Raw genomic sequence first — 25012 nt, forward strand, 5'->3', positions numbered from 1 at the left:
TTTAATTTAAAATCAAGTAAGTTTATTCAGGGAGAAAACAGTTACAAAACACCCTTGGGGCTTTTTTACTCCAACAATTAAAACTGCATTAAAAAGTCAAAGGAAGAGTTTAGAGATCTAAAAAACATCTGGAGAAACTCCTCTTTCCCTTTCCTTGGGTTTTTATATACATTTACCTTTTAGGCAAGAGAGAGAGCTGGATTAATTTCTTTTCTAGGGGATGAGATTTCCAGTTCCATTGTTGTAATACGTATAGGATTCTTCTGTGAAGGCCAGAAAAGATGGAAGAGAAGATCAAGGAATTTGACGTTGACTGGAAGAATTAAGAAGGTGAGGCAAATGGTTGGCTCCTGGAACCAAAATTTTACCACAAATCACCAGATGGGGTGGAGGGAAGGGTATTCTGTTTCCCATTAATAAGATCTGAGGTATTTAAAGACTCCATGGACATGAAAACACTTCTGCCTGCCTCAGAGAAAATGGCAGAGGCTGAGAAGGCTGTTGTGGACGGTCACATCTCCTTGGACTTCTCACATACATTAGTGCCATGACTGGACCATGTCAAACACTTCTTTGAGCAAGCTGGCTAATCAGTTTATTCTCCAGAATGGGTTCCAAGGCAACAGTGTGATCAATGATGAGTTTTTCCCCGTCTCTGTTTTTGGCTTGTATTGGTGCCAAAGTCTATGGCAATACAAAACAGCAAGGTCATTTACTTACAAGACCCGCTTGAGTCAAAGAATGGGTTCTCCGAGTCTCAGCTGTCAGGGTTTAACCTAGCTCGTTTTACTTGGCTATTCTCGTCATCCAAACGGCAGACACCTTCTGAGGTGATGTCTCTTTTATTCTCCTCCATGGGTTCCAAAGGGAAGTCCTGGTCTGTGGCCAGCACCTGTCGGACAGTCATGTTAACACGAGCGGTTTTCAAGTAGCTGGCGCACACCTGCCAGTCTTCCACAGAACAGGGCTCTACCACTGAATCTCCAGGGAGGTCAGCCGGGAGAGGTGTCTCTAGGCAGCAAGGCAGGCTTTCCCCCGTTGGACTTGGAAGGACCCTTGGGACTGCATGGTTCAACAGGCGGCTGAAACCTGACATTACCATGATGTCACCACTGTGCATAAACATGGCTGTGGGGGCTTCATCTCTTTTGAGGCCACCCAGGAGAAAGATGGCAGACTGTCCAAAGCTACAAAAAATAAGTAAAACAATATACAATTGTAAGTTTCTGTTACTAACCATGGTTGGGAAAGTATTGCCAACTGCATTATTTTCTAATTTCAGCTTAACACTCATTGCTCCCAAATCCTCCTTTTAAATTTTATTATTATTTAAAAATTACTATTATTTTCTGAGGAAGACTGTCCCTGAGCTAACATCTATGCCAATCTTCCTCTATTTTGTATGTGGGACACCACCACAGTGTGGCTTGATGAGTGGTGCTAGGTCTGTGCCTGGGATCCGAAGTTGTGAAACCTCGGCTGCTGAAGTGGAATGTGCAAACTCAACCACTATTCCACCGGGCCGGCCCCTCAAATCCTCCTTTTTAAACTATGCTAAGATCTTTCTCTTGTGGCTTGTGTCTATGAGTGACCAACCCACAATCAGCTACTTCAACTTATCAGAGCCCACGGGATTGCTGAAAAATAAAATCTGAAGCAGTTAAAATAAACCAATTAAAAACTCAGTTTCAACATTACCTATTTAAGTTTTACTGATGCATCTTTAAGACAAAGTCTTCCAATAAAATTATTTGAGTCCTTTACTATATTTATCATTCTTGTTCACTTTAAAGATAAAGCAATTAATAAAAGATTCTGCCACGCGCTTTCTTTGTGAGATACAGGTGCAGTACTTTGCACAAATTTAAAGTTATGGGTAGGGAGGCGAGGACAGTAAACTATTCAGGCTTCTGTGCTGTGTTCTTCTCTATCCCAAAAAGCCTGCTCACTTTGCCTGTGGCCTCCCACTTGTCTCTTCCACAGACACTGACAAGACCTCTCATCACAAAAGGCAGACTCCATGCAATTTAAACAGAAATATTAACTATAATTTGGCCATTACTCTTAAAAGACTTGGATACTTTTACTTACAATACATTGTTAAGATGCCTAGAAGTCCAACATTTTTGAAAGTTTAATGTTTTTACTTTCTCATTTTAGCTTGAAAATGATTTAGAAACAGGAATGAAGCGATAAACAGTAATCCCAAACCCCTAGAACTTACCTGAACGACAGCAGCGGTCTGGAGTGATCCAGCTCAGATCTGTCGACGTGGATCCCCAGCGTGGAGTCTAATCGGTAGTAATTAAGGATCCCTGCTTCGGCTCGGAAACCCTGAAACCCACAGGCAGCAGCCACTTGCTCTGAGAGGAAAGCCAGGTCAGAAGGGAAAGGTGTATAGTGATCTGCTGAGTATTTCTTTGATAAAAGTAGGGAAAATAAGAAAAATAAACAATGATCTCAGGAAAACAGGAAACTGTGGCATAAGATTAATTACCACTTTAAATCATCTAATTTACATGTCATATTAACATAACATGATTTATCCACCCGTTTTCGAGGCATCCAGTAATCTAATCATGAGCCATTCAAAATCCCGGCACCTGTTATACGGCAGCACTGGGCTATGCAGCGATGAATTAGACAGACTCACCCTGCAAGGAGCCTACACCCGAAGCAATTACTACACCTCTCTCCAGTGTACTTTAATCCCAAACAGCATAGTTCTCCTAGGTAAAAAGGCAACTCAAAACTGTCTAAGGAGGACCAGCCCCGTGGCTGAGTGGTTAAGTTTGTGCGCTCTGCTTTGGCGGCCCAGGGTTTCACTGTTTCGGATCCTGGGCGTGGACATGGTACTGCTCATCAGGCCATGCTGAGGCAGCGCCCCACATGCCACAACTAGAAGGACCCACAACTAAAATATACAACTATGTACTGGGGGAATTTGGGGAGAAAAAGCAGAAAAAAAAACTGCCTAAGGAAACACGACACCTAAATGTAACGTGGTGCCCTGGAAAAGGACAGTAGTTAAAACCTAAGGAGATCTGAATCAAGTATGGACTCCACTCCTACGATAATGTATTACTACCAGTTCACTAATTGAGACAAAGGTACCATACCAATGCAAGATGGTAACAACAGGGAGAACTGGGTGTGGGGTATATGGGAACTCTCTGCACTGTTTTTTAAACTTTTCTGTAAACCTAAAACTATTCTAAAATACAAAGTTTATTTTTTAAAAGAAAGGCAACTCAAATACTATAGCCACTTTGGTTTTCAACCCCTCAGCCTGCAACATGGCCTCGTGCCTATTTCACTGGTCAATCTGATGGGATGACGCTCAAAATATCTGAATTGAAACTTATACCATGGTCAAGGTAGGACCTTAAAATGGAAGTAATTTTCAGCACTTACCTCCCTGAACTGCCTCTATTTTTAGCACCTGAGAATCACAAATCTCCTTTTTCTCTAAACAAACAAACAAAAATGCCCAAAGGCCAGAACACCTACTCTTCAAAATGTATACAATTCCTGAGAAGAACAAGGCGCAGCCTTCTCTGCAGAGGAGTCCGAGGGCTCGCTGGCTGTGGAGGCCTGCAGCACCGGACATCCTCCCCTGTCTGGAGGCTCCTCTCTCACTGCTCCCTTTGCTCAGTCAGCCTCCAATGTGACTGGAAAATCCACTTTTGTCTCCTGTCTCTACTCCTGTCCTGATGTACTCCAGCTGGAGCAACAGCCACAGCTGTGGAGAGAACGCGTTTACTTTGGCTGAAGTGAACTTTCACTTCAGGTGTCTGTGAAAGGAAAAGTGAGAAGTCTTGAAGGCATGGTCAAGCCTTTTCAGTTGGAATCTTTATTTTTTTCTTCTCCTTTTCTTGAACTGCAAATAACAAGAGCTTATTTGATTTCTCAAAACTAAGGGTGCAGTTGGAGAACTTTGCAGTTTTCTCTACCATTTTACACTTAGTCTTTCAGAAGATCGACCACTCGGGGCCGCTGTTCCAGCACTAGATGGCCTCGCTGGGATGAATTAATTCCCTTTGCGGGCTTTCGATCCTATTTAAACTGTCCATGCACTACTCTTCTTTCACTTTTCTCTGATTACTCATTCAGAGTTTTTGATAATTTCCACTCCAGGTTTTTCTTAGTAAAAGAGGCTCTAACTTTGAGGTCCTTGAGGAACAATATCAACATTGAAAATAGTATCATAAAAAACGGTAAGCTAACATTTACTGTGTTAGTGTACTTAACTACTTAGGACAGCCAGGTACTGTTGTAATCACTTTGTAGGCATTAATCATTAAAGTGTCACAATCACTTTATGAGGTAGGCATGATCCTTATTGAAGGAGGATTCAAACCCAGGCTGCCTAACCCAAAGAAAATCACACGGCCATTTCCCCAAATACAGGTATCCAGATTTCCATTAAGTCTGTACTGCTGAAAAGAAGAATCACATCATGACTACTTTTGAGCACTATTTATCATTACTTTGAGCAGTTAATATGTTTGTTAATAGCTGAGTTGACTGAAACGATAGAGCTTTTAAAGATTTTATTGTTTCTCCTTTTTCTCCCCAAGCCCCCGGTACACAGTTGTGTAGTTTTTAGTTGTGGGTCCTTCTAGTTGTGGCATGTGGGACAACGCCTCAGCATGGCTTGATGAGCAATGCCATGTCTGCGCCCAGGATTTGAACCGGCGAAACCCTGGGCCACTGAAGCAGAGCGCACGAACTTAACCGCTCGGCCAAGCGACTGGCCCCGATAGAGCTTTTAGAAAGTAAACTGCTTAGGAGGAGGATGGTCTCTACCAATCTGTTAAATTCCATTTTCTCTTAGGATTAGTCCTTCCGCTTGGCAGCAAACACCTCACTGAGACAAGAGGCACTGTGCTGCCAGTGACAAAAGAGGCATTTCCTGAAGCTTAGAGCTCAGGAAAGAAGAAACTGTAGGAAAACATGGAACTTTGTTAACTGTAGGAAAACATGGAACTTTGTTAACTGTAGGACATTCTTTCCCAGCTCTCTCCTGCTCAGATCTTAGAGAGCAGGCAAAGGGATCTAGATCTTGAAAGTTCTTTTTTGAGTTGATGAAACAGAACATCAGAAGTATACGGAGGTTCTTTTACTCCAGGCAGACGTTAAGTAGAAAACAAATGCTCAACAAACACCAAACAATAATGGAAATAAAGATTATAATTGAGAACTGCTCTCAAATGCAGTTAAGAAAAATCTATATCCCTGAAAGCTACTTGGAGAAAGCACTGATGACTTCCGATGACATACGACCTGGGGGCACACGAAGAACTACTTTTCTCTTGCTAAATTATTCACTCCTCTTGAGAGACTGTATCACGAGGATTTTAGGAGGGAGTAAATGAACGAGAGCCTTCCACAAATGCATAATCTGATACTTTAAGTTTGGCCAGGAAGAAATCCAACTATGTGGGGCCCAAGAAGCATAAAAATGGAAAATAATGGAATTAGCAAGAAAATCTGAATACCTTACTGTCCCAGTTATAGTGGTAGCCTAGGGTCACCCAGCGCAGTTTCTCTAGTAAACTTCGGGGTCTCCGTTTATTCACTTCTTTACACCTGCAAAGATTGGAGACAAAGAGGACTTATTCATCTCAAATGGAAGCCATGGCCTTTTGAAGGACCTTGGCATCTAAATTTGGTATTCCATCGTATAAACTGTTAGCCAAGATCTTGATAAGGGAAATTAGAACAGATAAATGAGTTGACCAAGAATATAATAATACTAAAAAATATTTTAGCATTTCTAATTTCTAGTCCTTGGTTCTAAATCCTTTGCTAAATGTGATCAATTTTATTTATTTATTTATTTTTTTGAGGAAGATTAGCCCTGAGCTAACTGCTGCCAGTCCTCCTTTTTTTTGCTGAGGAAGACTGGCCCTCAGCTAACATCCACGCTCATCTTCCTCTACTTTATACATGGGATGTCTACTGCAGCATGGCGTGCCAAGCGGTGCCATGTCCGCACCCGGGATCCAAACCGGTGAACCCCGGGCTGCTGAAGGGGAATGTGCGCACTCAACCACTGTGCCACCGGGCTGGCCCCTAAATGTGATCAATTTTAAATGGCAAGTTTTCAGCATCTCAATAATGGTAAAACAAGAATGACAACAGAAATATCTTAACCCATTCATGGAAAATGGGACCAAGAGCACTATGGGTAATGGAAAATTTGGCTAACAGAACATGTTCGATTTGGTTTCCTAAAAGTAGGGTATCAATCACAGTTATCACTATGTCTATAACGATGGTGGCCTCCCAGAATTACAGGTTGGGGAAAAGTTTGGAAAAATACAGTATACAATCAAAAATAAATGGTTGAACACAACTTTTTTAATCCTGTATAACATAGTTTAGATAAGTGAGGTTTAGCTAACAATTAAGGACCTCTGTAATTGATGTGGTTACTGACATCCCCTTGTTCAAACCATAGGCAGTTTCTGTAAAATAGAGAGGTGCCCTTTCTGCAATTATGTGTTGTCTGAATAAATCTATGGGATTAACTACTCTGTTTCTAAACAGAATGCTTTTTTGATTTACCTCTAAATACCTAGAAATACAAGAATGCTAGGCCTAATCATTTTTTTCCATGTAATTTACATCACTAATCAAATTTTTTTTGGTCCAAGAACCACTGCTGTTTCAAAAAGAAAAGACTAGACTGCTTTAAGGAGTTTACATTCTGATGGGGGATAAGTATAAGAAGAAATGAGGGGGAAATTCAAGGCAGTAAAATCTAGTACTGAAATGAACAGCACAACACTTTGAGGGCCACCAGAAATAAAAAGGAGAACTCAAAGTCAGCTGTTTAATCAGCGCAGCCTTCATGGTGGAGTTGAGAGTTGAGCATGGCACTGAAGAATGGCCAGCATTTAAACAGAGAGTGACGCAGTAGGCAGTACAGGAAAACGGCATGAGCAGAAGCAAAGGATTTATTAAAGGCTCACACTGTAAGTGGCACTCATCTTGATGTCTGACTGAGTTTACAGAATAGATGCTTATCTGTCCTCACAGAGTTTACATTCTAAGGATATCATGACACAGACATACATCAAGACCTGTAGCTAAAAGGAATGGAACAAACCCTGCTTTATTCAGGGCGGCTGTGCAGAAAAGAGGCACAGCAGATCTGACTGCTATCCTTTGAAAGGCCCGCCTACAAGGCTGGCCCTTGGCAGGCAGCTGAAACTTGGATTTGGGGGAGGTTCACCCCACTCCCACACTGTAGCTCACTGTGCAAACAACATGGTTATGCTGAACACCTGCCTTCCTTCTGGGAGTCTGGGATTTTGGTACGTGTCAGGCAGAGACTGCTTATGTGACTAGCCGCTAGTAAAAACCTGGGCATTGAGCTTCCCTGGCAGATAACATTTCTCACATGCTGTCACAACTTGTTGCTGGGAAAATTAAGCACATCTTGTGTGACTTCACTGGAAGAGCACTCTGGAAGCTTGAGCCTGCTTTTCCCTAGGCTTTGTTCCATGCCCTTTCCCTTCGCTGATTTTGCTTTGTATTCTTTCACTGTAGTAACTCTGACCCGTGAGTACAACTCTCTGCTGCACCCTGGGAGTCCTCCTGGTGAATCACTGAACTTGGGTGTGGTCTTAGGCACAAAAGGCCACAGACAACTATCAACAATTTAGGAGAAAAAATATGTAGGAATGGCCAGTGACTGCAAATAGCTGATGTGAACAGTTACTATGTATAATTATCACTATTTAAATTTTCTGTGCGTAAAAACTAAAAAAAAAATGCAATCTAGTTATTAAGATAATCTGAGTTCTACCAACTGTTTCTTCAGCTAAAGGTACAAATAAAAGAACTCCCTGATATTCCTCTGGAGAACATATTCTATTTCAGTAGCCTTCAGACAGAAAAGTAAGTATGACCTCTTATTTCTGGACTCATATGAATCTTGTGGTTAACAGTAACATAAATGTAGTTCCAGAGTTACAAAACTACCCTACAGAGTGATCCATTCTATTTATTTCTCTTTCTAAGAGAGTATTTGGGACCCAAGTCCTTATTTAAAGACAATCTCAAAGACAGGAGAAAATGTTGCTGAAAAGGATGATAATTTCATGTATAATGGAGCTATGTATTTTCAAGGAGGGAAAAAAGGAAGATGCTGAAGTCAGTAGTGTATAAATGGAATCAAGAACTCAAAACAGATGGTGTCCTGAGTATTTAAGAGAAGGCAAAGAGCCGAGCAGAAAGCTTTTACAGAACCAGTGTACCCCACGTAGTTTTTGCCAAGTGGTTTTCAAACATTAATGCTCATCAGAATCACCTAGAGGGCTTGTTAAAACTCACATGGCTGGGCCTAGGCCTATAAATTCTGATCCAGTAAGTCTAGGGTGGGGCCTAAGAACCTGCATTTTGAATAAGTTCCCAAGTGATGCTGATGCTGCTTGTCTGGGGACTACAGTTTGAGAAACAGCATTGTAGGCAAAATTTAAAAACAAAACAAAACACCTCCATCTCTTTCTAGTGCAATAAGAGATCAATTTATTGTTGATGAAGAACTCATACTATTATATCAAACCCAGACCAATCTGAACAAATGCAGATAATAACAATGCAGCTCTGAAAATAATTCAGAAGGTGATGGTATTTCAGACACTTGATATGGCATCAACACGGTGCTTTTCAGGGGCTGGCCCTGTGGCTGAGTGGTTAAGTTTGCGTGCTCCACTTCGGCGGCCCAGGATTTCGCTGGTTTGGATCCTGGGCGTGGACATGGCACTGCTCACTGGGCCATGCTGAGGCGGCGTCTCAGATGCCACAACTGGAAGGACCCACAACTAAAAATAGACAACTATGTACTGGGGGCCTTTGGGGAGAACAAGGAAAAATAAAATCTTCAAACAAACAAACAAAACACAAAAAAACCAAGGCGCTTTTCCATCAAAAGATTCAGTCTAATGTTCTTTAAGAACAGGGCATACAGTATTACAAGTAACAGAGGTTTATGGTATTATTAAATAAAATCATCAAAATGACAGTAACAATCAAGCATGAACAGAACCACCCTATAATACACCTTTATTTATTTAAAAAGATTTTTATTTTTCCATCTTCTCTCCAAAGCCCCCCAGTACATAGTTGTATATTTTAGTTGTGGGTTCTTCTAGTTGTGGCATGTGGGATGCTGCCTCAGCATGACCTGATGAGCGGTGCTAGGTCCGCGCCCAGGATCTGAACCTGTAAAACCCTGGGGTGCCAAAGTGGAGTGCGCAAACTTAACCACTCGGCCATGGGGCCGGCCCCTATAATACACCTTTTAAAATTTAGTTCCTTCTTTCGGAATCCGAAAGAACATCTCTTTTCTAGTTTAACTATATCACTGCAAGAAAGGCTTTGGGCTTTGCCTTATATTATGGAGGGGGATTGGTCCAAGGATGTAAAAAGCCAGCAGAGTCTTACTTTCAAAAGCAGTAAGCCCAGTCTTAATAACAAAAAGAAAAGAAAAAGGCTTAAGATTTGCTTAGTGAAAGAGTTGTGATCATTGAGTGTTTGTGCCAATTTGAGGAGAATTTTTATATATACATTTGTGTAATGTGTTAGACTCACATAGGTATAAGATCACACCCCTCATTTCATATCCTCTTCTGAGAACTCGATTTCAATTCCTGCCTTTGTATAGAATTTCTGGAAGGAGAGCAGCAACAATTTTTATAACACTTGCCTCAAAATGTGAGAACAGGACTGGCCAACACTAAGACATTTCTTGTCTCAGTACTACTCAGGGACCCTTTTGGTCCCCAAATACCCACAGGCCTCTCGGGTAATAAAAACTCCAAAATATTCACTCTTGAACATTGTGAATACTGCAAGGCCAAAACCAAGTTTAACACTTTCCCAGAACACTTTCAAGCAGAAAATACTGAGGGATTAATGCAGGGGGTAGGCTGTCCTCTTTTTAAACCTGACTTGTGCAAAAAGAAGGCACTGACTAGTGCCAACGGAGCTGCGATATCCACCCTAAGGAATGCAGGGAGTATGCTGGCACCTTACCTAACTTGAAATTTTATCCAATTATCCAAAAGAATGTTTTCAAGCAAGTACGACCCTGATTATTGGTTCTCACTGCACACAGAAACACGCTCTGCTCCCTGCCCCTGCTGCTCCTCCAGGCACTGGCAGGAGGATGACAGATGGGTGTGCTGGCACCTTCTCCCCTGGTAAATGTGCCCACACAGCAGTTTGCTCACTTTCTGTCACAGTAAGTGCTTTATGTGAGTGCCGGCACTTCTCTCAGCAATCATGTTCTGTAGCACTTTTCAACTGAACCCTAACCAGGTGCAAATGAACTCCTGTCCTGCTTGTCCGCACTCTGTGCAGTGGGTAGTTACGGTGACATAACTAAGCAGGGGTATCTCCTTTTCTTTTTTGCCTTAAGGGACATTGGCAAATTATCGTGAAAGCAAAAATACTCAGGACAGAAAAATTCTGAAGATTGTTTATGATAAAAAAACCTTAAAAATCCTATTGCAGGTATTTGTTTTTTAATCATTTTTAAAGGCTTGGGAATTGTATCTTTCACAACTCTGAATACTTCCCTCCATGACCACAGCAAGTCCTTCTTCTTTCCCCATCTCTCATTTCCTTTAATGCTAAAGTTCCATCTCCTGACCTCAGAACTCCAATTTTTCAGAGTTTGAGTGATTCCAGGTTTGTCTTCCTTCTCAACCTGAACCCCCAAGTCAATCACTGCAAATGGGCATCCAATTCCACCTTAATCGCTAACATCCTTTTGCTGTCTGCAAGTATTTAAAGCCTTCTCTAATCCTCTACCGCCTGTTCTACACCTTAACCGTTCATCTCAAGTTCTCAGTCCTGCTCTTATTTCCTTCGAGGACAATGAGAATACAGAGGCCTCATCAAATGACCCACAACCATTTCAACTTCCCTCCCCTCCACCTCCTAAACCTTTCAAAATCTTCACCCGATCCTGCCCTCTGGGTTTCAGCAGTGGTCCTACTTCTTTCTACGAGGGCCAATTCTCCACCGATACCGTCTCCCACTTCCCCGACACAGCCTGTGAGGCCTTTCTCCATTGACTATCGTTCTTCTCATATTTTCAAGTCTTCCTCTGCACTTGTTTCTTCCTCTTGATCTGCAAAAATGTGTAACACTTCCACATACTTAAGAAAAAACATCTCCCTAAGCTGACCTCTCTCTGAAGTACCCTGTCTATGTCCCGCCTAGATGTGCCCCATGTCTCCCGTCCCTTCACAATTAAACTTTCCTAAAAGGACTCAATATTTGTTGCCTTTACTCTCTCCCCTCACTGCAATTTGACTTTTGCTTATACCACTCTACCAAAACTAGTTTCTTAGTTTTAATTATATCACTTAATTGTCAAATTTTAGGTCTATCGACATGGCTGGCCCTTCTCTTATTCTGCAAACATGTTCCTGTCTTGGTTTCTAACAACGTATTTTTTTTAACCCAGAGCTGATGCTCCCCAGGGCCAATGGCCTTCTTTTCTCTGTATGTATTCTATTAAAAAAAAAAATCACATCCCTTCCCACTACTTCACTATGGCCTTTATGTGTAACTCCTATATCTCTCTCACTCTGATTTTGCTCCTAAGCTCAGTTCCATATTTCGAAAGGCATACTAAACATTTCCACCTGGATACTCCACAAGCATTTCAAAAACAGTAAGCCCCAAATTACACTTAGGATTGTCTCTGCTCATTCTGATCTTCCTCCAATACTCATTTCCATTAAAAATATCAGTATATAATGTTGCAACGAACATGAAGATGCAGATAACCTTCTGAGATAGTGATTTTGTTTCACTTGGATATGTACCCAAAAGTGGAACTCCTGGATCACATGGTAGTTCTAGTTTTAATTTTTTGAGGAAACATATACTGTTTTGCATAAATAAATATTGTAGCATTATTTACAACAGCCAAGACATGGAAACAACCTAAGTGTCCACTAATGAACGGATAAACAAATGTGGCGTGTATATACACACACATAGTAGAATATTATTGAGCTATAAAAAGGAAATCCTGCCATTTGTGACAACATGGATGAACCTTGAGGGCATTACGCTAGGTGAAATAAGTCAGACAGAGAAAGACAAATACTGTATTGCTCTCACTTATATTTAGAATCCAAAAAATCTGAACTTGTAGAAACAGAATAGACTGGTGGTTGCCAGAGGCAGGTGGGGGTGGGTGAAATAGGTAAATGTGGTCAAATGGTAAAATCTTCCAGTTATAAGATAAATAAGTTCTGGGGATGTAATGTACAGCATGGTGACATGGTTAACAATACTGTACTGTATATTTGAAAGCTGCTAAGAGAGCAGATCTTAAAAGTTCTCATCAAAAGGAGAAAATTTGTAACTATGTGAGGTGCTTGATGCAAACTAAACCTACTGTGATAATCCTTTCGTAATATATGCATATATCAAATCGCTATGTTGTACACCTTGGACTAATACAATGTTATATGTCAATTACATCTCAATAAAACTGGAAAAAACAACAACAAGACCTCAGTATTACCCTAACTGCCACGTAGAAATCTGGGGATAATTCTAACTTCTTTCTCTCACTTCTCATAATCTCTTCGGGCCAAAGAGAAGCACGCGAACTCAACTCCCGCATCACTGGCTGGCCCTCTCAAACTCACTGCTGGCGGGGAATCTTTTTCCTAGCCTCAGTCTTGAAACCAGGGGCTAACTTGCTTTAACTATACTCAGTTAGTCGTCTGTTTGCAAAAGTAGTTAGATAACGCATTACTAAAAGCCACCCTATAGATAGTATCTCTGACCCCTGGGTTACCATGGTAACAGGTGCTTGAGTTTTTCAGGAGCTGAGAGTTGACTCCTTGTCCAGTTCAGGCTGGTTAAGACCACTGACTCATCAGCTGCGCCTGGGTCCAATAGGTGACCTTTTGACATCAAGGAGCTGAAAACTCCACCCTCAGATCACAGTAATGCTGCCATTTTGTGAACATGTGTCCATGAAGCTTTACTATGCTTGCTGATCATCAATTACTTCACTTATCTTTACCTCCAATCATCTATTCCCACTTCAGACCACCCTGCCTCTTTATCCCATAAATATCTCTAATCTCAGTTTTTGGGGAGGTGGCTTTGAGATTGATTCTCCTGTCTCCTTACTTGGCTGCCTTCTGATTAAACCCTTTCTCTCTGCAAACTCGTCATCTTGGTGATTGGCACATCGTGTGGTGGGCAAAACGAACTTAGTTTGGTAACAACCTCTCCCTCTATTGTGTCCCCATAGCACTTTGCAACTTCCTCTATCCAAAAATAAGGCTTTGGTCTTGTACATGCTTTACGTAACCTGAATTCCTCCTCCAACAGTCCCTTCCTCAAAGGCAGGGACTGAGTTTTAATCTCCATATTTGTCCTAGCATCAAACGTTTCCTAAAATACCAATGTGCATTATTTAATAAACTAATGAAAATAAGACAGAAAGGTACTATATAGTCTTTAATTGATCCTTCTCAAATTTAGCATATCAATTTAATGAAAATAATACTTACTAAGCACCTTTCTCATATATACAAAGAATTGCGCTTGGCATCAAGGCTGTAAAAATTTCAAGATCTGGGGGTGGGGGCAGGGGCATGTCAGGCAGTGGGAGGGAGAAGGGCCAGATGACTGGATTCACTATTATAAGTGCTAAAATAGCATCATAAACAAAGCCTTAAAGTAGAAAGTTGAGGGGATTAATTCTGCTTCCCCACTAAGGATATCAATGGAAAAAACTTTCCACATATACAAAAATGGATACAAAGCATTTCATGAGCTAATTTATGGAATAAATAAAGCTAAGCTACTTTATTTAAATTTATATTGCCCCTTGTCTTATTCTTTACAAAGTTATTTTTTAATAGATAATACATTCACAAAATTCAAAAGGCAAAAACGAAAGTATCCATTAACTAATTAATTACACAAATATATATTTGGTGACTACCACGCATTGAAGAATAAAAACACAGGGCAAGAAGATAAAGAGTGAGGGGAAACAGGGGACTATTTTTAATTGAAAGATAAGGGAATCATCTTTTATAAGATGATACTAGAATAAAGACCTAAAGGAAGCAAGCCATCATTATCTGAGGGAAGAGATTTCCAGGTAGAAAGAACAGCTCATACAAAGAATCTGAGCATGACTGATGTGTATAAGGAATAGCATGGAGACCAGGACGGCTGGAGAAGAATGAATGAAAAGGAATGGTAGATGAGGCTGGAAAGGCAGCTGGGGGCCAGATCATCTGGGCCATAGTAAAGACTTCTGATCTTATTCTAAGTCTGATGAGGTTGTATAACAAAGAATTTCACTGGCCTTTGTCCCTGGTTCTTGGAAGAGAGCTAAACTCTTGGAATTTCTGGGAGGGATAGGCGTGTCTTTGTTATTCACAGTGGACCTTAGGACCACACCTGAGTTTATGCTAAGCAGATGACTCTGGATGTAGGTTTGTCAAGCTAGAAAGACCAAACATGTGATTAGAGTCTTGAGGCTTTCCGGCAACTGATATTAGCTGGACTTCAGGGGACAGGTGGGGGGGGGGGCTAGAGATTGAATTCAATTATGTGGCTAATGATTCAATCAATTATGGCTAAGGAGTGAACGCCAATAAAAACTCTAAACACTAAGGCTTGGGAGAGCTTCTTGGGAGGATGACACGTCCTGATTCCATAAGAAGAGGACACGGAAGTTCTGCACTTTGGACCCTCTAAGACACGGCCCTATATGTCTCTTCATTGAATGGTCATGATATGTATCCTTTATAATAAAATTGTAATCATAAGTATAATGCTATCTTGAATTCTGTGAGACATTCTAGTGATTTACTAAGGGGGGTCATGGGAACTCACCTGAATTTGTAACCAGTGGGTCAGAAGTATAGGTAGCCTGGGGATCTCCCAAACTTGTGGCTGATGTCTGAAGTGAGGGCAGTTTGTTTGGGGACCATGCCCTTAACTTGTGATGTCTGTGCTAACTCTGGATGGTTTGCATTAGAATTGAATTGCAGTATGCAGATGAAAAACTCCAAGAGAAGTGACATGATTTCTATACTGTATGCAGAAAACAGACTGAAGAGGCACAAGAACAGACACAGGAAGACTGGTCAGGAGGCTACTGCAGTAAATGATGGTGGCTTAGACTAAGATGGTTGTGATGGAGTTGCTGAGAAATGATTTTATTTATTTATTTATTACCATATTTGCTAGAGGGGTAGATTTAAGATTTAAGATTGGCCCTGAGCTAATATCTGTTGCCAATCCTCCTCTTTTTGCTTGAGGAAGATTGTCACTGAACTAACACCTGTGCCAGTCCTCCTCCATTTTACGTGGGATGCCGCCTCAGCATGGGTTGACAAATGCCTGGGATCTGAACCTGCAAACCTGAGAGCTGCCGAAGTGGAATGTACAAACTTAAGCACTATACCACCAGGCCGGCCCCAGATTTCAGATTTTATAATGGCAGCATAGTGTCTATATTCTATTGTGGGGTATGTCATGCTTGATTTATCTGAACTCCGGCTTACAGACACTTAGGTTGTTTCTCATTTTTTCCCGTTACAAACAATGCTGCAATGAAGATGCTTGTACCTAACTATCGTACTCTTGTGCAAGAATCTCTAGCTATGCTTTTCACTGACAATAAACTTTGAACACAGCAGAGAATTGAGCTGCCCTAGTTTTGTGAACAGACCTATTTTTGCTTATAAGTATTTTTTCTTCATTTCCTACTTAGAGTTTCTTCTTCCCTGATAATAGAAACCTAGAAAGCTAAAATTGAAAAGATCTCAGAAGCCCTCTAGTTCAGCAGTTCTCAATGTGGAGGTTATGGTAGATAATCAGAATCTCCAGGGAATCTTTGTGAACCACAGACCCTCTCCCTTTCTCTTACACTCTGGGAAAGTGGCAAGAGCTGCGTGTACTGTCCAGGTGGCTCTAACTGACCATGATTCAACCACCTTGAATATCTTATTCAGTCCAATCCCTCTGTTTCCCAGATGAGGGAACTGAAACACTTATTACATAGTGACAGAAGGAGAACTAGGGCCCTAAGACATGTTCAATGTCACCAGCAATGTCTGAGCACATCAGTTTCTTCCAATCCTTGACCATCACATTTTTTATTTTTGCTAATTTATTAGACCAAAAAAAAAAAATGTATCTCACCATTGTTTACAGGATGATTTATCAAAGAGATCCATCTGAGCTATCTTAGAAGATGACAACTGGGATTTCTGCAGTTATTTGTCAGAAGGAAAAAATTCAATTACTTGAAAATGCAGGCTGCTTTAATAACAAACCCTAAGCTCTCTTTGACTAATTTCACTCAACTATGATCTTCTTTTACTCTGCCCTCAATTCTAAGAAGACACTACAGTCATGTACTATATAATGAAGTTTCAGTCAACAACGGACTGCATATCCGATGGTGGTCTCATAAGATTAGTAGCATACAGCCTGGGAGGGTGGTAGGCTATACCATCTAGGTTTGTGTGAGTGTACTCTATGATGCTAGCACGGCGACAAAATCGCCTCAGGACACGTTCTCAGAATGTATCCCCATCATTAAGTGGTGCATGACTGCCCCCGCCTATACCATAACCCAAAGACCAAGAAGGCTTTAAAAGAAAAACAAGGAATTTTAGCTTTCCTTTCCCTTTTCAACTTAAGAAAATCTTCTATTTCTCCTGTTAGAATTAGCATGACAGTTTCTGAAAACTGCACCACTGGATCCACTTAAGTCCAAATAGAACACACAAAGCTGGTACAATGCTTTCAACAGGCTGTTCTAAGGATTTCTCACAGAATATCTTGTTTAATCCTCACACTACTAAATGAGGAAAGGACTATTATGAGGCATAGAAAGGTTAAGCAACTTGCTCAAGTTGACAGAGCTGGTAAGAGGCAGGGCTGGGATCCGAATCTAGGCAATCTGACTCTAAACTAGTGCTCTGCATCACCAAACCCTTCACAATCTGGCCCCAAACTACCTTTCCTGCTTCATCTCTGCCAATTCTATCCATGACTTTCAGGAAGCATTTTCCACAATCTACCTCCAATCCAGCCACCTAAGAAACCATTCCCACAGTATCTTATAAACTGTATCCCTCCACTTGCCAAATTGTATTTAATTCTATGTTTATATGTCTCTGTCCTCGACTAATCCACAAATTCCTTGAAGGCAGAAACTGTCTCTTCTCTGCCTTTGACTCTCTAATAGCCAAGCACAGTGGCTGAGACATAGCAGAAACTCGAGAGCACACCCTGTGCTCCCATCTCATGCAACAACTTACTGTCTTAAATATCACCTCTCTGCTTTCTCTACTCAAAACAGCCTTCTTACTTTTCTGACCAGCAAACTGCTCATCATTTTTGAAGACCCAGTTCAAATGGACAGAGAAAATAACAGGAAAATGAACCCAATTAAAAAATCATTTTTTCTTCTTTGACACCTCCTTCCTGCCTGGAAGAATTATTTCTTCCTCCGGCCCCTATGGCACTTTTCTAAACACCTATTGTAATACTTTCTGAACTCTATTACAATTATTCCTGTTGATACTGAGTTCCCAACAGACTTTGCACTCCTGAGTACAGGGACAGTGTCCTATTTATCTTTTTTTCTCCAATGCTTAGCATCATGCCTGGTACACAACTGACCCTCAATAAATACTTATGGAATGAATGAATGTTGAAACATTAAGGTACAAACATTAGTTCTTATGATGAAGAACAAGTGACCTACCATAAAACAGCTGGTAGCACTAACTTCATCTAGTAGAGCAGAAGTAAAGAGCTTTCAGTGTTACTTTTTTCCAGAATATCACAAGTCTTTAAAGGAACTCACTTGAAGTAGAAAAAAGGGCTGAAACTGAATGAAAACGGATCATCTGATGATTAATGAGGATGAACTCAACATCTAAGCTACAATAAGCAAATCTTTAAAATGGATCTCAATTTAATGTAACTGTCAAAGCATCTGTCCAAATGTTCCTGGGGGAAAGAACGTAACTGTGCCATATTGATGTGGAAAGGAGGGAAAAATAAACAGGTCAGTCACTCTCACCGCACTGTTACAGAGTAGTTCCTTTAAAGATCTGGGATGGCCTGCACTGAAAACTACCACTTTATTGTGACTGAGAAGACTTACCTCAGAAACTCTTTGCTCTGTTCCCACAGATCTTGGGTCTGTTCTTCAGTCATGTGTTTGTCCAGGTTACAAACGTTGGGTTTCTGGGAATATAACTTAAGGCACTGCTTTACCCAGTGCCACTGGTAACCTGGGAGGAAGGGGTTTGGGATAAAAATAAATCCTATACAAAAGATGGGTGGGGAAAAAAGGAGAGGAGGAAATTCTCCATCAGTTATTCAGATAATTTATTTTTGTTGACACTCTTATGCCCACTACTTTATTATTTACTCCCCATCTCCCTTTGCTCTTGCTTCCAGCAGCTTCTTAAAGCAATGTTCACTTAAAAGCAAATGTTCTCATTCCTATCCTCGAATTTTAGAGGAAGAGGAGTATCTTTAAGTCAATGAAAAGCTAAGTTCTGATGATGAATATTAGACATCTATCACTAGGCAAATATCTGGCTTTGTGGGTTATTCCGAAGAGAAATATTCCACAATTATCAATTGTGTTACCCCAAAGCAAACTTTAGGATTGAGAGTACCAAAGTCATCCCTCAAATTTTCACCAGATATCATCCCTTCACGAGGTGGCAGCTGCTTCCTGCAGTGACTACCTTTGTGACATCTCAGTGCTCCCTTTTTGCCTTTTCTGTTTTCTACAATCTGGCTAACAATTCTTTATATTAAGTTATCCCATTAAAATAATTGGTGTGATTTCTGCCTCCTGACTAACAGGGAAGAAAGACGGTCTGTACATCTGTTGAGTATGGCACGAAGTAAATAGCTGCAGCATGTGTGTTGAAAAGATCTTTCTGGTTTGAAAAGTAATCTAACCTGATTTTTCTCCTCTGTAAAAAAAGAATAAGAATATTTAACTGGAATCCTATGCACGGTAAGGATTCATTCATCAAACACTCAAGAAACACACACTATGTCATGTTCTCTCTTTTTTTTTTTTTTGGTAAGATGGGCCCTGAGCTAACATCTGTGCCAATCTTCCTCTATTTTATGTGGGATGCCACCACAATGTGGCTTGACCAGCAGTGCTAGGAACGTGCCCAGGCCCCAAACCCACAAACCCCAGGCCACCAAAGCAGAGCGTGCAAACTTAATAACTACACCATTGGGCCAGCCCCACTATGTACTTTCTTAAGAATTAGAGAGATGAAAACCTTTGTCCTTGTGAAGTACCTGGAGACAGGACAGTAGAGACAGCTATACAGATAACGCCTTTTAGAAGCCCTGGCTATGGAAGGAAACAAAGGCTGAGGAGTAGTTGCAGAAGAACAAAGAATTACAGAGACTTTATGGTTTTTAGGGTTTGGAAAGACCTAACCACGCTTATAGATTATGAGAAAAGAGCCAGCAGAAAGGAACTGGCTGAAAACAGGTGAGAGGAAAAAAAGAGAGCATTGCCTGAAAGCTGGAGGAGGTGAAAGACGGTGGGATCAAAAAAGTGAAGGGACTGGCTTTGAACTAAAGGAACTCTTCTCCTCTAAAATTGGAGGACAGGAATGAGAACATTTGCTTATAAGTGTGGAGGCCACTTATGCATTTCATGTATCAGTAAAATTCTCCAAATAATTTAGGAGAGTGACAGGACTGCCAGTATTATGAAAGAAAAAAAAAGATACGAAGAAACCCCCAACAACTTACCATCTGCTATCATCATTATTTTACAAAATCTTATCAAGATTATAATACCCACTAAATATCAGATTAAAGGAAGAATACCTCTGATCTAGTCCAAGATTGAACAGTAACAGGAAATTTAATACCCTTTTAGGCAGTCCATTCCAGACAACTGTTGTCTTCCTTTTGTTGAGTTAAAAGTTTCCTCCTTTTAATTTTCATGCATTGGTCTTAGGTTCCAACACACAGAGCAACCCCAAATCAGTTCTTAATTCTTCCTGATAAATACCTCCAGCTTTACAGTTAACATTTACTGAGCATTTTCTATGTGCCAGGCTCTGACCTAAGCACTTTACATGTACACTTAGATTTAATCCTCATAACAACCTTATGAAGTCAATACTATTTTTATACGCATCTTACATATGGGGAAACTGAGGCCAAGGGAGATTAAAAAACCTGTCCAAGGTCATATAGTAGTAGATGGTAGAGCCAGGATGTGAACCCAGGTATCCTGGCGTCAGAACCTAGGTCTTAACTAGTATGCACTGTTTCCCATCCCTTCTAGTGTACGACAACATTTCAGATGTTTCATGCTATCACGTTCCCCCTCAACTATACTCTTCCCTAAACTGAATTTCTGGTCTTCAGACCCATCATCTTCCCACTCACTCTCATAAGGACGGGTTGTGGTATACTCAGGTTCCTTTAGAATAAACAGGATCCAGAAGTAAACACAATTCGACTGATCCAGCCAGAGTAAGGTGAGACTGTCATCTCCCATGTTTAGGACATGATGATTCTATTAAATGCAGCTTACAATGGCAGAGAAGACAGAATAAAGTCTCTAAGGACATAATGAGGTACCAACTCAAATGACGTGGCTTAAGTGTGAAATACTAGAAAACCTCAAAATGTACATCAACTTGGACAATAGAAAACCAAAGTGGGGCTGACAACTGTAGTCTGAACAATCTGTTAAGGGAAGAAGGCCTGGCAACAGAGAAACACAGCCTTGAAAACAGGAGCTAGGTCTGAAAGGTAAAGAGCAGCCTTCAAAAACAAAAAGTGCATGAAAGACTGCTGGTGATGCATGCTCCTCATTTACCCAAACTCATGGAGAGCAATGCTTTCATACACAAATTCCACCATTCAACTGTCTCCTTTGTGACTTCAGCCCCAAGATTGAAGTCTCTAGTTCTTCAAAACAGAACTAAAGTTCAAGAGGCCTTTTATAGGAAGTATTAAAGCTGTTACACCTTCCCATGTTATTAACAAATACATCAGTGGTCAAGATGTATTAAAAGCTATAACATAGATCTGGCCCTTTGCACAATGAAAACGAATATTTCTTTTTAGGGAATCCTATGTTTTTTTAATCTATATTTGAAATCACAAGTGCAGTGCTAACTTTACATCCTCTAGAAAGAAACAGGATGGCAGATATAAGATTATTTGGCCAAATAAAGCATTTCCGTATTTTCTAAATGGTTGATAATAATTAATCTACAATGACCCCATTATCCTAGAAAAAAGGTTAATAACATTACCCACTTCGCAGTATTATCTAAATTTCTTTATCTGTAAAGTGAGTTATCCAACATCACCAAAGTTCAAAGTTCTAGATTATATAGTTTATTAGGACTTTTGATCATATTAATTGTTCTCTTTTCAAATGTTCAGCCTTGCTGATAGCAACAATTTTTAAGCTATTGTCATGCCATTTGAGAATGCAGGGATTTTGTGAATGGAGTGACCGTTATGAATTATTCTGTCATTCAAAGCGGCTCTCCTGCCAGAATAGGGGTTCAGAGCTGTGGCAGGGAGCCCAGAGTCAATGTCCTAGTTTATTTTTTTCTTAAAGATTGGCACCTGTGCTAACATCTCTTGTAATCTTTCTTTGTTTTGTTTTCCTCCTTCTCCCCAAAGCCCCCAGTACATAGTTGTATCTTCTAGTTGTAGGTCCTTCTGTTGTGCTATGTAGGATGCCACCTCAGTATGGCTTGAAGAGCGGTGCCATGTCCATGCTGGGGATCCAAACCGGCAAAACCCTGGGCCGCCGAAGTGGAGCGTGCAAACTTAACCACTTGGCCATGGGGCCAGCCCCTCAATGTCCTACTTTTTGATTTGTACTTGGTGTGTCACTTTCTGCAATATAAGGCAGGCACTCCTGACTCCTGCTCTATCCTTTGGGAATGTTAAATAAACGGAAATCTTAGACCCCTTAGGAGGGGTATGGGAGTGGAACATTTCTGTTTAGTTTTCTCCTTTGTCTATTCACTTGCTTACTGCTCCTCCTCTGAAATTAGACAAATGATTTGGTGATTTCACCTTCTGAGGTCAGCTGCACTCACCAGGATAGCCTTCGAGTCCATAGGCTCGCCACTTGCTGACCGGCTGAAGTCCTGCTCTGTGTGCATCATGGTCACTCACTGAGGACAAACTTAGCTGAGATCTGACCACCTGGTAGGAAAGAAACAGAAGTCAGAGGGCTAAAGCTATTTTATAGGTCAACTCTGAGAACCTCAAACCTCTAAAGACATTTCTGGTATGGGGCAAAGTTAGGAGTCATAAGTCTAGAGTCCTAAACTTAGTTCTATTACTTAGGTGATGTAAGACTTAGATCTAAGTCACTTAACTTCTTAGAGCCTCAGCTTCCTCATCTATATCCTAACAAACACTAGAGAGCTACAGAAAGTTGAGATAAGAAATAATGAGAAGCAGGCTGATTTTGGCCTTCAAGACTACCTTTTCCTGTGATTCCACATCTTTGTGACTTATCATAGGACTCTGAATCATGAAAGGTGTTTGGTGTACTGAAATACCCTGAGTCACAATACCGCTTGCTTTGGTTAGGGCTAACAATAACGCTTCTGAGGCACTTGTGTACAGTTAAGTGTTTTAACAGAGGTATGAAGAATACCAGGGTGCGGAGGGTGAGAGTATGGAAAAAGAGTGCTCTGACCAGACAGAAAAAACGTTTCAATAAAACACTGGGAATCCTGTCTGCCAAAAGTACAATATTTGCTTTCTTTTAGATGAAACTTCAAACTAAAACTCAGAACTTTTTGTCTTTGTTGATTACTTAATTTGAAATTAAGTTTTTCAGGGGCTCATTAAGTTTTCTTGGCATCTAAGAGCATCTTATGGATGGTTCATTAAATTGGTTAAGAAACCAATATGCAGTCACTAAAGTAGGGACATTTAGGGAAAAAAACCTTATTCTTCCATGAATAATAAACTTAGAGTCTGGCTTGCCTGAGAATAAATCAAAAGTTTTCTTCCAAAGGGATATGACCCCTTATTCTGTTAACTTCCCCAATGTGAAGACTTCCAGAAAATACCAAGTGGCTGGTGTATAAACAGTCTCTATCATAAAATGGCTATTTGGAACTCTCTAGAGTCCTGACCAGCTAACTTTTCTGGGTACGTGGGGGCTGAGAAAATGTTTTTATTTTAAACATTTTGTAATGATTTCTTAAATAGATCATACTTAATACCACACTGTAATTCAGCAACATCCTCAGACCTGAAGTTTATGGACCTATTCTACCATATACTAAGCTGAACAAAACCTGTTTTGTTTTGTTTTTTGTGAGGAAGATTGGCCGTGAGCTAACATCTGTTGCCAATCCTCCTCTTTTTTTTTTCCTCCCCAAAGCCCCAGTACCTAGTTGTATATCCTAGTTGTAAGTCCTTCTAGTTCTATGTGGGATGCCACCACAGCATGGCTCGATGAGTGGTCTGTGCCCAGGATCCAAACTGGCGAACCCCAGACCTCTGAAGCGGAGTGCATGAACTTAACCACTATGCCACTGGCCAGCCCCAATCTCTTGAGTTTTTTTAAAAAAGTTTTTCTGCTTCCTCCTTCACCAGACCATTAGCCATCACTGTCTCCACTGCTTGCATCAGGTGTCTTGTAATAGCAACTTTCTTTCTAATTTGCTACTTTCAATCTGTTTTGAGCAGGGGAACTAAATACTCCAGTTTTTATGTACTCATATTTATTAAGTGCTTACTGTTTTAGGTACTGTGCTAGACACAACATCTCCTCCTCAGGTGGTTTACATTCTAACAGTGTTTAAGTATTAGGATAAAATACAGGCGAAAAGGGCTGAATGAGGGTCTGAGGGGCTGTCCCATGAGTCAAGTATATTATTCTTGGGGTGCAGACTTTCTCTGTTATTTTGACAATTCTAAGACCATTTCTGCTAACGAATGAAGTTTCTAAGAAGCTGAATTCTGGACAAATACAGCATTCCACTTTTATTGAGAGCTGTTACTAAGCTTGGAAAGAATGCCTCAAACAGCCACCTGTGAACAGCACCAAAGGCAAATTAAGGGATCAGGCATCCCGAGTTAAAGCGATTGTAAAAAAAATATACATTACGCTATACTTGTGATTCTTCCTGTTTTCCCGGTCCCCTCTTATGTTACTTTTCTTAATTTCCATGGGGAAAGGAAGAAATAACGATGCTGGATGGATTCGTTTGCCCTTTACTTTCCACTTGAAGAGATTATCTCAAAACCTTTCAACGCCCTCTGTCGAAAAGGCCGAGAGAAGACAAGCACCGGTTTTTCGGACAAAGGCTTAACAACATCCATCCCCCTCAATTCTGGGATTACTCGGGCGGTTGGTTTTCTCCAGCTGCAGAGCCGCTACCCTGACGTCTACGAATACGGTTTAGGGGTTTTTACACGGTTTGAAGTAGAAATGTAGACAGTTAATTGAAGGAATGAACCCCAATTCCCAGGCATTTTTTGACTGAGGCCGCAGCTGGGAATGGCCGCGTGGAGAAACGGGCAGCGGAATCTTCACCGCCATCGTGGCAGTTCAACGCCAGCCCATGGAGGGGGGGGGATCGCTCAATAACAGTCAGTCTGGAAGCGAAAGAGGTGAAGTTGAATTGAAGCCCCTCCAACAAGCCAGGCGAGGCGACGGGGAGGCGCGCGCCGCTCTTGTCTCCGTACCTTGTGGGCCTCGGGGCCCGGGCCGCGGGCTGCGTGGGCCGCCGAGAAGTCGATAACCGCTCCCAGGTCTGCGGTCCCGGGGCGGCTCTGTCGGTAGAAGCGGAAAAGCTTCCGAAAGGCATCCTCCCCCGGCTCCGCCGCCAGCGTCGCCACTGAACCCACGGCCGCCGACATCTTCCCCATCTCGCCGCCCGGCCTCCTCTGACCTGGAAGCAGATTC

At 41.2% G+C, this 25012-nt stretch overlaps 1 protein-coding gene across 2 annotated transcripts; it reads right to left on the reverse strand.

The window, feature by feature from the left end:
• Positions 1-25008, reverse strand: ALKBH1 (alkB homolog 1, histone H2A dioxygenase). Of its 2 annotated transcripts, none has more exons than XM_008536570.2 (6): positions 24793-25008; positions 22176-22284; positions 18209-18371; positions 5502-5592; positions 2225-2418; positions 1-1187 (listed from the first exon to the last, which is right to left on the reverse strand). In XM_008536570.2, the coding sequence occupies exons 1-6, from the start codon at positions 24973-24975 to the stop codon at positions 758-760; spliced, it is 1170 nt and encodes a 389-aa protein (XP_008534792.2). In that variant the 5' UTR covers positions 24976-25008; the 3' UTR covers positions 1-757. The 2 variants fall into 2 exon arrangements, with proteins under 2 accessions (XP_008534792.2, XP_070449389.1); XM_070593288.1 differs by having other exon boundaries at positions 24212-24995.
• Positions 25009-25012: the final 4 nt, after the last annotated feature.

Source organism: Equus przewalskii, chromosome 25 (assembly GCF_037783145.1).
Source record: "Equus przewalskii isolate Varuska chromosome 25, EquPr2, whole genome shotgun sequence".
NCBI classification, from domain to species: domain Eukaryota; kingdom Metazoa; phylum Chordata; class Mammalia; order Perissodactyla; family Equidae; genus Equus; species Equus przewalskii.